This window comes from Hippoglossus stenolepis, chromosome 14 (assembly GCF_022539355.2).
Source record: "Hippoglossus stenolepis isolate QCI-W04-F060 chromosome 14, HSTE1.2, whole genome shotgun sequence".
Taxonomy (NCBI): domain Eukaryota; kingdom Metazoa; phylum Chordata; class Actinopteri; order Pleuronectiformes; family Pleuronectidae; genus Hippoglossus; species Hippoglossus stenolepis.
The window spans coordinates 8,776,444-8,791,961 of NC_061496.1; the positions used below are offsets into that span (position 1 = coordinate 8,776,444).

At 42.0% G+C, this 15,518-nt stretch overlaps 1 protein-coding gene across 2 annotated transcripts in view; it reads right to left on the reverse strand.

The window, feature by feature from the left end:
• The window catches only part of LOC118120731 (homer protein homolog 3), a 42,141-nt gene that overhangs the window by 23,598 nt on the left and 3,025 nt on the right, over positions 1–15,518 (reverse strand). The window contains exons 2-3 of one of the 2 annotated variants that reach the window (XM_035175956.2): positions 14,867–14,912; positions 621–777 (exon numbers count right to left, since the gene is read on the reverse strand). In XM_035175956.2, the coding sequence (XP_035031847.1) occupies positions 621–777; positions 14,867–14,889 (180 nt within the window). In that variant the 5' untranslated portion in view covers positions 14,890–14,912. The remainder of the gene's footprint in view (positions 1–620; positions 778–14,866; positions 14,913–15,518) is intronic. The other variant, XM_035175957.2, reaches the window with a different exon arrangement.

Genomic DNA, 15,518 nt, shown 5'->3' on the forward strand with positions numbered 1-15,518 from the left:
GATCTGCAGCGGTGGTTTCGGTGTCTTTCAGCATCCCATAATTTTGATCTTCCTGCTGTTCTCCTGGAGTTTTAATTTCCCCCGATTTCCCCCCCCCCCGCATGATGAAATTTCCCCATCTGCCCATCCACTGTAATTGGATTTTGTTTAATTATGCACAAAACACACATTTGTCAGTTGCGTCTATGCAGACAGACACACACAAGCAGACAGACAGGCAGAGACAGAGAGAGGGGTGGGGGGGTGGGGTGGCTATGGGCCTGCGTAGGTCAGTCCCTCATCATCATTTACCCCCGAACCACTACGAACCGTGTTGACATTTCTCCTCTTGAAAAATGTTTGTAGAATTGCTCGTTGTTTGTTTTTTGACCTGAAAATGTCACCAGATACCAAGATGTGTATGTTGTGTGTCCCCCCCCCGTGAATAAAGTCGGCCTTACACACATGAACAGCTCCGTGCTGACCCTGCTCTGACCAATGAAAGCTCACGTTGCTTTATATTTGTCACCAGCAAGCAGCAAGAATCTCTTAAGATTCATGACGTTGTTTCAAATCATTGTCTTTGTGTGATACATAAATGTGTGTCTGTGTGTGTGTGCGTGCGCGCGTTGGGCTCTTACTTTGGTCCCCCCCACGCTGATGATGCGGTAGACGCTGCGGCTGGCATCGTAGAAGAAGGACACGGTGACGGCGTGTTTGCTGGCCGGCAGCCAGTTGCGTTTGGTGGCCGGGTCAATCTGGAAGACATGAGCTCTGGCGCTGAAGATGGGCTGCTCCCTTTAAAAAAAAAAAACACACACACAACAGAAAGACATTAACACACATTCACTTGATGCTGCCGGTGACTCGGAAGAGAAGAGAGGGTTCCAGTTGTCGCCAGTGTCTCCTTAGCTTTGTGTAACATGCTGACCAGTGGTTATCAGCTGGATACCAGAAGAACAGACACTTACAGATCAGCCATAGACAACATGACATCAAAACCACATGGTAATGCACAAACATAGATACTTGCAAATATAGGAAACAGCATTTGCAAGTATAAGATGAAATAATTCTGGAGGACAAAAACCCAATTCATATATAATTCAATCCAATTAAATATTGCACTTTTAATGTCAGATCTGCAAAAAATAAATACTACACAAATCCATCTGTTTCTCAAAGGCCCATTTTACAACCTGAATGATGAATTCATGTTCGTTTAGAATCTAATTTGTAAGTCGCTTGTTTTCAGGCGGACAGACACAGACACTTTTTTGGATAAACTCGGTATATTGACAAAAGCGAGACATGTTTGTTAAGCAGCCTGCTGACGGTAAATCCTGGAACACAATCTAAAAGGCATCAGCGTGGCAACATTTGGACAAACCAGAAAGCAAGAAAACACGAGGCTTTCTCCCCATGTTGAATTTCTTTTGATTAATTTGCCCAAATTTGGCATCGGCCCCTGTTGACTTCCATTACTCTGAGCTTGTTATTGTCCCACGAGCTCCTGCTGGCAGTGACGCAGTAGCAATCTCTTGTCTATAAAAATGGCTCAGTGTCCTTTTTGAGCTAAAACTTATTTCACAAACATTTTTCTTTCAAAAGCTTCTATATTTATAGTTGGTGGCAGCCAAACGTGGACTTAACAAATGTGTAAAAATGTTTCAGCTCTTCAAATAGGCCTAAAGAAAAATATGTGGACATGTCAGGGACCAAATCTACAGAAAAAGACTGAAACTAATAACATAACCAGGTGAGTGTGGGCACACGTGTACATTTTGGAATGTACTTCATCTTTACCTCTGCCAAGTATGTCATGTTTTCACTCCTGTGTGTTTGTTGGTTTGTTCGAAACTTGGTGGAAGGATGTTTGTTTTTGGTCATTTTCACTGATTTTCCAGGGAATAATTCATGGATCAGGCACATATCTATGAGTGTGTGTTCTTTGGTGCAGCTTATTGAATTCAAGCGTATGCGTTCTAAAGGGTGCCCTTCTAGTTTTATCATTCATTTTCTATCCCTGCCTCATACTGTGAATACATCACATTCAGTCGGACCTCTTCATTTGTCCCTCAGCTCCGTCGCACACAGCGAGTTGAGCCTGAGGTCCAGATTTACATGTCAGATTTTAAGGAGACATAAATCTGTCTGTCTCAATACGTTTCTTTATGTGGACGATTTCACCGCAGGATCTGAATTTTAAGCAGAAGAGTTTCACACCGTCCCTTCAGCTGCAGCCATCCCAGTGATACACTGATGTGAAGAGGGAGTTATCCCAGTAAACAAGAAACATATTTAACCACACGAGTTGTGGTTTTATTTCCAAATCAAAGTTACTGTATGATTTCACACTTAATAAACCCCGGTGAAACAGAAAACTGCTTGTTATGCTCAAAAACAGATTATTGAACAACAATTTTCAAAAAACAAAATGTCATCATATCAGTCCATGGATAATTATTTTCTGCATGAAAGCAAAGACATTACTGCACAACTTTGAGCCTTTGGTTTATAGAGGAATCTTCCCAGTTCTGCTCTGATGTTTTCTCCTTTGCATTTTACACCATGTACATAAATGTACGACCTGTAGGTGTTATTTTTAGGGTGTCATTTTTTCAGAAGCAGCAGAAATACTCCAGTTAATAAGCTTTCTGCTGTTGCTTTATGAAAAAAAATAGGGCAACCATGATAAGAATGCCTTCACAGTTATACTTAAAAACATGTGCACGGTAGAAAAATGTTAAACTCACTCAAGAAACCATTTTTAGCTCAGTGATCAAAGCCACGAGGCTAAAACATCTGTTATCATCATTAAAATTAATTGGATATCATTATCTTTTCTTTTGTTTTTCCGTTTGAGGGAAAACTGCGGTGACCGAGTGCAGAATGACGATGGGTAGAGTCGCAAATAGGACAAAACACTTCCAATTTCCAAATGTGATTGTGTTTTCCAGACATCCTCAAGGTCAGCGATGCTCTCTCCTGGTGTAATGAGGCCGACGGTGCAAATGAAGCTGAAGATTTGCTAACCGCTAGCGGTCCAATTAGCCATCCTGCTCCGTTTGGAGACAAACACACACACACACACACACACACTCGCTGTGGGGACTGACTGTGCAAACGGGCTCGCAGGACCATGAGGGGATACACAGACACGTCATGCAACATTACACCACTAATGTTTGCATAATGTTAATGTATACAATAAGATGCTCCCACGGAAAGTCAATTATACACCGACATTAATGAGGATAATGAGCACTGGGAAAGGCCCCAGTCTTTGTCTTAGCAAAGAGAAGTAACCATTTACTATGTAGGTCATCACTGGCTATATGGTGCATTGTTCCTGTGGGATTTGTTTGGAATTACCGAACATTTGCATACAAACAATGGTCGTTCGCGTTCAAACACAGATTACCGAGGCTGCAGATGACCACAGCGAAGAGCAGCATGGCCAAGGAAGCGGATTTAGGTGACGGCCAGGTCCACGAGGACAGCAGCTACAGATATATATATATATTACAAAATGTATTTGTCTGTCTGTCGCTCCGATCAGCTGTTTTCAGACATTAACTCCTTTTCCATATGAGGATCACAGCAGAAGATTGTCCAAATCAGATGCATTCAAAATGACAGGAAAAGACCCCGGAGCGTTCAGGTGAGGAGAGGCGCAGCAGGAGGCCGGACATGACGTATTAACTCTGCCGCGAAAGTCACAAGTTTTTGTTCAAAGCATTCGTCACGTGTACGAAATTCTCCGGACAATATCCTGCTGTAGTCTCACAGAGGCTCTCTCGGACATTCTCCGGAGTTTTTACTTGGGGACCTGAATAAAAAAAGTGCAGCGAAAGTCCAGAGCAACTGACTCAGGAGATTTGCGTACTCACGTTCAGCCCCTGCGGAGTTCACTGCACGTCTGAAAGCAGCTTTACAGACAGACGATGACAACACACTGGTTCAGACGGGGCATCTGTAGATTAACATGAACATTGCTTCCAAGCATTTCAATCACTGCATTCAAATTCCCCGCACCGTGTCTCACAGAGCGAGTTACCATCTCTATCATCAGATCTACTGTGTCCTTGAGTGCGGCCATTTTAACAACTGTTTATTAAGGGATGTATGTAGTTTCCAATAGTAGAAACCTAATATCAGTGTAGTTTTATGAACATCAGACACAAATCAAGCACAGCAAAACGTGAAATGTGAAAATACTCGATAAAACAAATTATCTGGCTCCATAACCAATAACCAGGGCATTAAATTCATTAAGCCAATAAGCCAAAATAGAATTAACGTCAGAGCAAAATAGCTTCACTCAGGATTTTCTTTTTCCTCATCGCAATGTAAAATGAAGACTGACTGCTCGTCATCTTCCAGGCGTCCCCCCCCCCCCCGTTCGTTTGGCCCATCTTCACGTCGCTCTGTGACAGGACCGCCGAGCCGAGCAGCTCCGACAGGTCGAGGTTTGGTCATACGGGCAAATTAAAAGTGGATTAAACTCCACCTGGGGTGAAGGAGAGCAAACACCGCGCAGCAGCTCGGCAGTCGCAGAGGCCTCGTCTAGACTAATGCGGTGCAGTAAAGAGAAGAAAAGCCTGGTGAGCTACAATCTGTTGTACTTCACACAAGCCTGATACGAGTCATACGAGTCTCTGCAGCTTTTAATTAAATCTGGTGCCGTGTGAGTAAAAAGTGTAAATGACTGCGCAGCAGGAGGCCGATGTTCACACCTGACAGTTTGAATAGCTGTTAGAAATAAGAGAAGACAAGTGAAACGTCTGTAACCTGAAAGGACGACATTCAAAGTAATTCAAAGTGCGTCATTAAGGGAATTAAATTGAATAAAAGGAGTCATCATTCTATTGGCTGACTTCTTTGAATTGCTACGAGACAAACAATATTCAGATCATGGACTTAAGGGGAACGTCACAGTAGAGCACATTCCTCCGCCCAACAGTCCCTTGAGCAAACCACATTTAAATTAACTAGATCCAGATTTTTATTCCGCACACTTAAAAATATCAGCTCCCTAAACATGTACGATTCTTTTCATCAAGATCTATGAATGATTCTGTGTGAAATCGAGGAACATGTGGAAAAACACCCTCTCATCTCACAACGTTCAAGAGGGTGAAAGGAAAATCGCACCCTCCACCGTAATCCTGCAAACAAACAAGCAAACGCAGATGAAACCATAACCTCGTGAGTAGATTATATAGATTCTGGGCGTATGGTCCTGGTAGAAGTAGAAAGAAGTAGAAAGTAACATAAAATGAAATATACATGATAAAAGAAGTGGTTGAGTAGATACATGCAGTTATTTTCCGCCTCTGTTGCTTAGTGATTGTGAAGCAGCATGCCCCCCCCCCGCTCTGAATCCAGTTAGGCGTCATCAGGATCAATTATTGTTAATCTATTCCAGGTCATACATGCTGTATACATCCTTCCCGCCCCTCCCCCTCCCCCTCATTCATACACACTCACTGCCATGAATGAATGAGTGGAGGCGGAGCTTCAGATTACAGCTCCCTCATTTAAGGGGTCAAAAAACGTGAAAACATGTTTTTTAAGGAGTAAATCTGTCGCTCTTGAAAATATCAACACTCTACTTCCTCAAGTTATCACTATTATTACTTTTATCGTAGAGATTGGGACATTAGACCGCATCTGAAGTTAGTGGGAATGTGCGGACACCTAAAAGTGATCACCCAGTTTCTATATACATGTCTACAGCTGCTTTTTTGCGATCAAGGTGTCACAACATGCAATATATATATATATATATATATTTGCTAGGAATAAGTTGTCCAGCCGTGGTTCGTTGCATCAAACACAGACAGGCCATAAAAGTGTCAAGTCAACTTCTTCCTTGGTCTTAAAAATGTCAGGAAACAATGAAGAAGAAAAAAATATAGATATTATAATTTTCCATATAGGTCAAGATGACATCTTCAAATTGGTTGTTTTGTTCAACAAACAATCCAAAATTCCAGGATCATTTACTCTCCACGGGTTATTTGTTTCAGGTGAAATGTGAATAACCAGATTAAAAGACAAAATCATTTATAAATATCTAGAGTTGTGCTCGAACTAAGCTGAGTTACCCTGAGAAGCTTTTCAGAGATGGTTTTCATAACAGACACAAATCAGCTTTTTTCATTTATGGAGAACAGCTCGAAACATCCTCCTTGGAATTCTTCTTATTTATATTCCAGGTCTGAGTGGAGGAGACAGAAAAACAGAGACAGGTAAAACCTGGGGGACACATGCAGGACGTCTCTGCTGGGATCTGAGCCCAGGCAGGCAGACGGGCAGATCATCAGGGCTCAACCTTGTGGTTCGTACCTCTATATGTGCGGTTTGACCATAACAGCAGTGTGTCGCAGGGGACTTCACCACTGGCTCATCTGAAGATTTTGATAAGGAGCCAACCGGCAGCTTAAAAACTAAACTTTCCCTCAAAGAAACTGAGAGTGTGCATTTGGAAAAACTTCACTTGATATGCTGCCATTGTCGGAGGACTGGAGAATAAAGCAGCTGAAGTTTTAAAGTTTTCTTTTATCCCCAAACCATCCTCCACATAAAAAGCACAGCCACACAGAGGAGGAGGCGAGCGGCCCCCGGGGACCTCAGGTATACACCCCACCTTCATGATGAATTAATTGCATTGAAGCATTCAGAAGCATTTCAAGGATAAGGGTGCACATCTAATGAAATGTCAGGCTGAGGCAAACAAACAGTTCTCCGGTTTCCTCCTCCAGTCTGTCCTCCTGGAAAATCTTCTGCCGGGCGTGCACGCTCTCCCTCTCAGCTTCTCATTCAAACAGATGAAATGACTCCTCTCAGGGAAAGGAAAATATTACAACGCTATTTGGCTTCTGCCTGCAGCAAAGGCCGTAAACAGACGGATTTCTATGACGGCTCCATCTGGACGAGCTGGAAGTCGGACAGTGCGGGGCTGAGCCTTCTACAGGGAGCCATCACAGCACAAAGGATAAACTCCCTCTGAACTAAGTGGCTGCATTCAACGCAGGCCGTCATGCTCCATTTCAATAAACCGCTTGGACAAATTTGTTAAAGGTTCATTTCCTCCCGCAGAGAAATCACATCATGACACGTAAACTGACGGTGATGTAGGAAAGTCACATGCTGAGTCACTTCTGAATCTCCTCCTCAACAACCGTCTATCATGGAGAGGAGCAGTGATTATTATTAATGTTGCTGCTACTGCTTCAATAGAAATATTTTCATACAAACATTCTATATTTATTTTAAATTGTATTTTCAACTTGAGGTGAAGGCAGCTTGAGAATTGAGAATTAAAGTGCAGTTTAACATCTTCATACTACCAACATACTATAATCAAATATTTTAAGTTCACTGTATCTGACAAAGAAAAGCAGTCGACACTGGATATGAACATTTGACACGTTTGATTGAAAATGACTAAACCAGTTAACTTTCTATTGATTGTTTAATATCTGCAGCTCTATTCTTCACGAGTTGCAAATATTTGGGCCTGCTCGGAAATGAACGGCTGCAAAATCGACCATAAACACAACATGCAAAAATGTACTTTCAACCAAACAAAAAAAAAGATCCGATCTGACAAGGACAAGACGGCAAACAGACTATCAGACTCTTTCAGATGTTGAACTCCTGATAATATTAAAATACCCAGAGGGGCGAGAACACAAATATCCAAGTCAGGACAATCTCTGGAGCTTCTCCTTCCGGCCGCCTGGTAGCCACTCCGGATAATGTCCAAATGAGCCCATGTGACAATACAGCTGGAGATCATTTAGAGGATTCACCGCATCCAACTGAGGACGCTGATGACACAACAGACGCAAAACTAATTATGGATGCAAAACTAAAATACTGACTACAGACAATGAGTTTCCAGAGTTTCGATGTGCTGTAAACGCAGCAGAATTAACACGTCCTGCTTCCTGCATGTTCTACAGACAGCAGCCCTAACATGAAAGTTCATTTTCTGTTGTTGTGAACACGTCTGACGGGACAATCTCCTGCAGTGTTGTTCATGTGTGAAAGGCAAAGTCAGGAAAGTGTTTGGACCCAGAGACATTTTCCCGAGTTCGTGTCTGAAAACAGCTTTTCCAAAATGCGGTGGACAACAGACAGCAGGTTCCTGCACCGACAGCAGTGTGACTAACCACCATGCTACCAAAAGTGCTCTAATACACATCATCTTTTCCCTGCAGGTCACAGTTCACTCTGTCTGCCTCAAAAACACATTTCTCCCTCAATGACTGTGTCACAGTGTGATCAGAGCTGACAGCAAGCTCGCTTACACACAGACCTGAAACCAGAGGCAATGCAACAGCACCCGACCCAGAACCAAACTATCCTTAACAAACCTTAACATGAGCTCCATCTAATGTCTATAAGAGCAATGATGACGTTATCTAGATGTCGGAGGTAAGTCCATTATCCCAGTGAATGCAGAACAACAAAGGAGAACATCCTTTCAGTGTTGTTGTTACAGCACAACAATATGCATTTTCTTCAAAAAGCAAAGGCAACAGACTTGCAGAGTTTCACAAATTGTATAAAAGGGCTGAACAAGTCAGTCTGAAAACAATTTCACAGCAGAGCGACTCTTTGACGGATAAAATCAGCACCAAAAGTGTCACTTTAACCCCCACACACACACACACACACAGTGTGAGGGGCTGCAGCATAAAGCCCTCAGTCCTCATGTCCAACTGCAAATCATACGCAGCTCAAAGAGTTTAGACACTCAAGGTTAAGAGATGATTCCTTCATCTCCATGATTCGTTTATATTGATCAATTAGTTAAATACAACGTGCAGAAACTGAAAGAAGCGTCTTTAAAAGGTGATCCACTGACTGCACGTTGTCTCTGCTGCTGAACGTGCTGAGAGTCACTGAACCAGAGAGGTAATACGACGCCCTCTGCTTATTCAGGTTAGACTGGATGCTACAGTGACTCACTGGACTGGGGCTTAGCGTTCAACAGAAGCAAAAGAAGCTCGTAGAGGGAAAGCAAGAGTTGACAAGTAACTGCTGATGATGGCACCTGTAAAAACTTACATAGAGCCCATTGAATTCTGCATAAAGTCTCCAAACTGTAAAGCTTCTCATTGCACTTGGCAGAGCTGTGTGTGCACCACCAACATATATTTACAAAATAAAGAATGGCTTCACAATTGAATAGATCAGTTTAGCATTAGTCATTTTCACTGCATATTGGATGAAGTTTGATATCAAAATGACAAAAAATACACTTGTTACAGAATTTGAATATTCACATATTATTCACGATTTTACAACTAACACTATATCGTATTTTTACTAAATGATTATTGTGGCCGAAAGAATTCATGATAATTATATTATCAAAATATCTAAAGATACTTAGAAGAAAAAAAAATCCTGTCAATCCATTTCATTTAACATTTAACTCTTCGTTGTGTGATTTATCTCATTTTTAGCAAATATATTTAGCTCAAATTATTCCTAAACCCTAATAATAAAACACTGGAACTTTTCTTTTTAATAAAGATTTTCCTCATGACTGAGACGGGATCTTATTGACCCCGACTATTCCTAATTATTTATTTATATAACTCTATCTAATTCTATTGTTTTATTCTCATTGTTTCCTCCTTGTAAAGCACTTGGTAACATTGTTAAGAAAAGCGTAACATAAATTATAGGTATATTATTACAGGGGTTGTGCAGACAAGATGATGATGGTAATTTTCCCATTAATGCATTAAATTTTAACTATTCACAGTGGTTTTAAATTATAACCATAAACATTGAGAAAAGGCTCAGGGGCTCTCAGTGTAGCATATTTACTTTCTGCATATTCAGTGTCTCGCCACCTAAAAACAAAGACACACACACACACACACACACACACACACACACACACACACACACACACACACACACACACACACACACACACACACACACACACACACACACACACACACACACACACACACACACACACACACACACACACACCATGGTTGCGCTGTGCGTCTTTTCCCCAAGTCATCACTTTTTAATCCTCTCCCGCTGCTGCCTCCATCTCTCTTCTGAACCTCAGCACCCGTTCCCCCACCCAGAGTCCCTGATCTGTGAAACAGAAGCTGCCCCCTCCTGTCTGGCCTCGCAGTCATACACGACCGGTTGCTTCTGCAGAAGAGAAAATAGTCCTCAAACTGCCAGAAATGGAGCCTATGAGCTCTGTGGGCTGTAAATAGCCTGTGGAGGGGGTGAAGCTGTAAACCCACCCGCCTAAAATCCCATTGGATCAACTTAAAATCCAACATCTCGCACTTGAAACGGCGAATCAGAGAGCCAGCGAGAGCTCTGATGACAAAGACACTCAGTAAAGGTCAGAGCGAGAGCATGAAACACGTATGCAAATGAACTTACATACATCTGAGGATCCAGTCGCCGTTTCTCTCTTATCTCACTCTTCAACTTTCTTAATAAATACCAGAGGGACTCGGAGAGGATTTTAAATTTCTGAGACTCTTAGTTCCTGGCTTCTGAACATCTCTAGAGAAAGAGAAATGAAGAACTATGCTGTGGTTGGCTGAACTGTCCTTGTGCCAAAAAGATATCAGCTCGTCATACATTTGCAGCGAGGCCATGAAACTGCACCACATACAGCACGATACCATATCTCATTATCTGAATGTAATGTTAATGCAAGATATACTCACAGACTCTGTGTTTAAAGTAGTGCTGAAACAATGACGCTATAAATCAATCGTCAAATTATATATGTTGATTATAAATGAATCTTTTAAGTCATTCATCAAGCGAAAACACCAAATTTAAAATCACTGACCCTGCAGCTTCTCAATGCAACAATTTACTGCCTTTCCCTGATTTATATCGAAGTACACTGATGAGTAGGTTTCGGGCCAAGGACACAAAATCATATTGGTTTTATTTATACACCAAAGCCTGATATAAGCATCAACAGGCTTTACAATCTGCACGGAGCAAACAACACCCTCTATTCTTAGACCCTAGATTCAGAGGAGGTCTCACCTTCAACATTGATCTTCATCATTTTTCACATATTAGTGTGCGGCAATGACGAGATATAAAATCTTGAGCAACATGAAGCTTTAGGCAGACGGATCATACCAAGGTTTTTTTTTTGTTATGTCTTTTGGTTCCTCTTTTCTTTTTACCACAGACCTTGTTTCCATGATGACGGTGGATGGAAACACAAAGAGAGATTAGAATGACACTCAGTAGAGCACAAAACCTTCACCGAGGCCCAACGGTCCGCTTACAACACCATGTTTAAACTCAATAGATTATTATTTTGTTCGTGCACACTCATAAATATCAGTCCCCTTGTTCCCCCTATGAATTATTCCCTGAAAAATAAATGAAAATGTTGAAAAGCGCCCTATCTAGCAATGAAGTGAGAAAGTGAGTGAGTCCCTATCCGGAGACGCACCAAAATTTAATGGGTCCTTCCCCGGTCAATACCGCTACCCTCCACCAGGTTTTGTGTTATGTGCGCAGTAGTTTTTGTGTAATCCTGCTAACATACACACAAGCACAGATACAAAAAAAAAAAAACACAAAGTCCTTGGTGGAGGTAAATATTGAACTAAAACACTTTCTGCACGATACTTTGGGTTTTACACAGAACAAGCGCCTCATTATTTCCATTATGAGGGAACCTCTACTCAGCCCAACAACAACAGACCAAATGTGAGTGTTGTTTTAAAAAGGTCCAGTGTGTAAGATTTAGGTGAAAGGGAATCTATTGGCAGAAAGTAAATATAAAATAATCCTAGTGATGTTTTCACTAGTGTGTAATGATCTAAATTGTACGAATTGTTGTTTTCCTTACCTTAGAATAACCCCTTTATATTAAAATACTCTATTTACATCAGGAGCGGGTCCTCTTTACGGAGTTCTTACGACAACTGAAGGCTGCCACAGGTTCTCTTTCATGTTTGGAAGAGGAGGGGGAGGTGAGGGGTTTTCAGCTGCAACATGCAACTTCACCACTAGAGGTCACTAAATACTAAACACTGAACCTTTAAGACAAACGTGTAGCTGCCCTTTAAATCACCTGTCAGCTTTGTAATATTGTTCCACTGGAGATGAAAGAGGAGATTCGTCTTATGTAACAAGTCACATGATAGCGATATGATTCAAGTAGCTTTCCAATTGAGAAAGAGATTCAAAAGATGTTACAGGCACTCTAACATTAACACAAAGAAAACCCTGATATTCCGTCTGTCAGGTTAAATAACAAGTGCTGACCCACGACCCTGCGATCGCCCTGGTTCCTGCCTCCCTCTGAATGCAGTGGAAGTCAGTGTGAATGAGAGCGTCGGCTGAGTGCTTCAGCAGAGCATCGTTTTTCACCATCTGTGCATTAACACAACACACAGCTGAATCTCTGCTGTGGTTTCACAGCCTCCAGGGACTTCACAGTCTTTGTAGAGACGGGGGGAAAAAAGCTCTCTGCGTTTCTTTTTGTCGGCCTCTCTTTGTTCATCTGACACTGTTCCTCCTTTATGCGTCTGCTTCCTCTGACCTCCAGCGGCCTCGCGTCCACATTCCCGGACCAGCGAAAGTGTGTTGCCCAGTCTGGCAACATGACACGCTACAACTACACACCGAAATAGCACGGCGAGGGGAAACGCTAACTCACAGTGTAGCAACTCAACAAGTCACCATATCTCTGCAGCACAAACCACAAGCCAACATGCTGCATACACCGAATTGCACAACGTGGGGAAACCTCCGGAGTTGTTATTATTGTCAGTTCGACGTCCTCTTACATCAGGAGCCGTCGACCGTCTCACCGAGCGTCTCTCCACTTCTCCGATTCATAAGAACTCACTCCACATTATATCACCACAAGCAGTTCGCTGGCAAAACACTTGGAGAAACGGCTGAAATGTGAGCTGTGTTCGTGTTGAATGACAGAGGAGCACTTCAGTTATCTGAAGGTCGGCTCCTCTTGCAGGAGTCGGACCGGTTAGTTACTGCGCGCTCACATTTGTGAAGGTGACGCAAAGCACAGAGAGTGTTTTCTGTGTTCAGGATATGAAGGTCAGACAGATAGATGATGGTGGGGGGGTCTGTCAGCTCAATCCTCCGGCGGCACCGTTATTCACTTTCATGCCAATAAAAACGCAGTGAAATGAAGTGAATACAAAGAGACATGAGTGTTTACTGTTGCAGTTGCAGATCTGTCTCCATAACAGCTATCAAATAAGCTCTTCCACTCGCAGAGCAGCTACTTTCTCCTTGATGCTGAGCAGGTTTCCACTGAGACCGACCGATAGATCAGCCGCTTCGATTTCGACATCGCAGATCGTGTGTAAAAGTTTGTACGTGACGTCTGATTTGCAGCGATATGAGGATTCATTTCTTGTAGATGATTCGATACAGACATCAGCAACAGAAACATTATACAATAACAATCCTACTAAAACTAATTACAGCTGTACAATATGAGGATATTGTGTGACTATTGTTTCATGTTGTGCTCCATCGTTTACTTTGTTGCGTCACAACTCACAGTCCTTACACAACTATTTCTCATCATTTGAACAACGATGGAAATTCCCATCAAAGCGACAAAAATAAAATCACTGATGACATTTGGCAGCTTTTCTTCAAACTAAAGGCCCAACAACAAATAAAACAGTTAATTATCTGCACATATTTCCTCTACTTTAATTATTTAGTCAATTAAATGTCTGAAATAACTGCAAAATGTATTTAATTAACGCAAATATATCCAGTTTACGTCATATGATAAAGAAAAGCACCAAAAACTCACATTCGAGAAGCTAAGATCTGAGAATGTTTGATATTTTAGCTTAAGAATTACCAAAACATAACTGATTATCATTTCTCTCTAATGATTAATCGTTGCAGCTCTAAAATCTGGCCACTTCTAGACTTCAGCTCCTCTCACTAACTCCTCACCAGTATTTCTCAGTCAACGTGCGGCGGCAGCTCGTTCAGTCGACCAATCACCAGTCAGACAGAAACGTGAATGAAGAAAGCTCAGCGGCTCTTGTAGTTGTTGTGATTCTCCGTCATTTGAGCGTCAAACACTGAGCGGCTTAAAATACGCATTTCACAGCACAAAATGGAAACTCGGCGACACATGCGTGACAGCCGTGTGGTTACGTTGAACACTGACGTTTGACATGCAAGACGTTCCACGATCTGGTAAAAGATGATGCACAGTTTAAACAAAGCAGAGATGTTTGAAAGTTGAGCTGCAGCGACTGACAGGACGACGTATGATGAAAGAGACATCAAGCGACGACGACACTAAGCGGAGATCATGCCGACAGCATCTGCACATCATGACAAGCATGGAACCTCCCCTCAGATCGCACGGTGAACAGCAGATTCAACAGATGCTGAGGGAGGATGAACATCATGGGGACGTGATGAAGGTGGATTTTGTTCGGAAGCAAATAAATGACTCATGAGGTCGGGATGGGCGCATTGATCCCCAAACTATCGATATCAGATCTTTGCTTTTTCGAGAAGCTAAACTAAAATGTACAAAAGCTCTTTCTCAGTTTCACGTTATAATGTTTGCCTTTCCATTAAAAGCTGCCCTGCTTGAAATTTAACAGGGATTCCAACATTAATATTCAGTAGGTTTCACGTGTGCCTTGTAATTTTAGCTGAGTGACATCGACATCCACGAAACTAACTCTTTAATTATGAATAAACACAATGAATTTGGCTCAGCATTTATCGGTAGGAGGTCAAAATCTGAACTTGCAGTTATCGCCCATCCCGGCCATGCAGAGCCACGACACAGAGACGACCACAGCGGGTTTGTTTGTACCTCTCTCGGTGTAGCGGGTACATTTTACAGCTCGTAGACAACTCCTCTGCAGCAGGACGAGAGGAAAGAAGACGAGAGGAAAGAAGACGAGAGGAAAGAGGATTCAAGTTACAAAGTAGAACAATGTACCTGCGGAGGTTGTCAGGAAACCCTCAGCTGCACAACACAGACTTAACACTGACTTAGGTTCGTAAAAACTAGAGCCCGACCGATTTATCTGTCTGTGCGAGCCTTTCACAGACATATCAGAATAAACAATGCAGAAAAGATAGCTTACATTTTTACGTACAAAAAACTGGTTAATTTTCTTAATTCAAGCTTTATATTTTGTATTTGTTGTCTTTTATATCATTTTTACACCCTAATACTGGCATTTGCATTGACCCCGAAAAATCCATATAGGTCGGGCTCTAGTAAAAAACAAACCAGTTTGTATCTGTAGCTGTGCACTGAATCACAGTAATATTTTGATGACCTTCACTTATCAAACAGAATACACATAAGATTGGGTCATTTCAACATGAAAACACCAAAGAATAACACGGATATCACAGTATCACTTGAAACATTTGTTTTAAACTTTTAAACTTCCTCACGCTGTCGAGGTTCCCTCAGTCCAGTCCAACCAGCCACGGTGAATTTACCTTTAGTT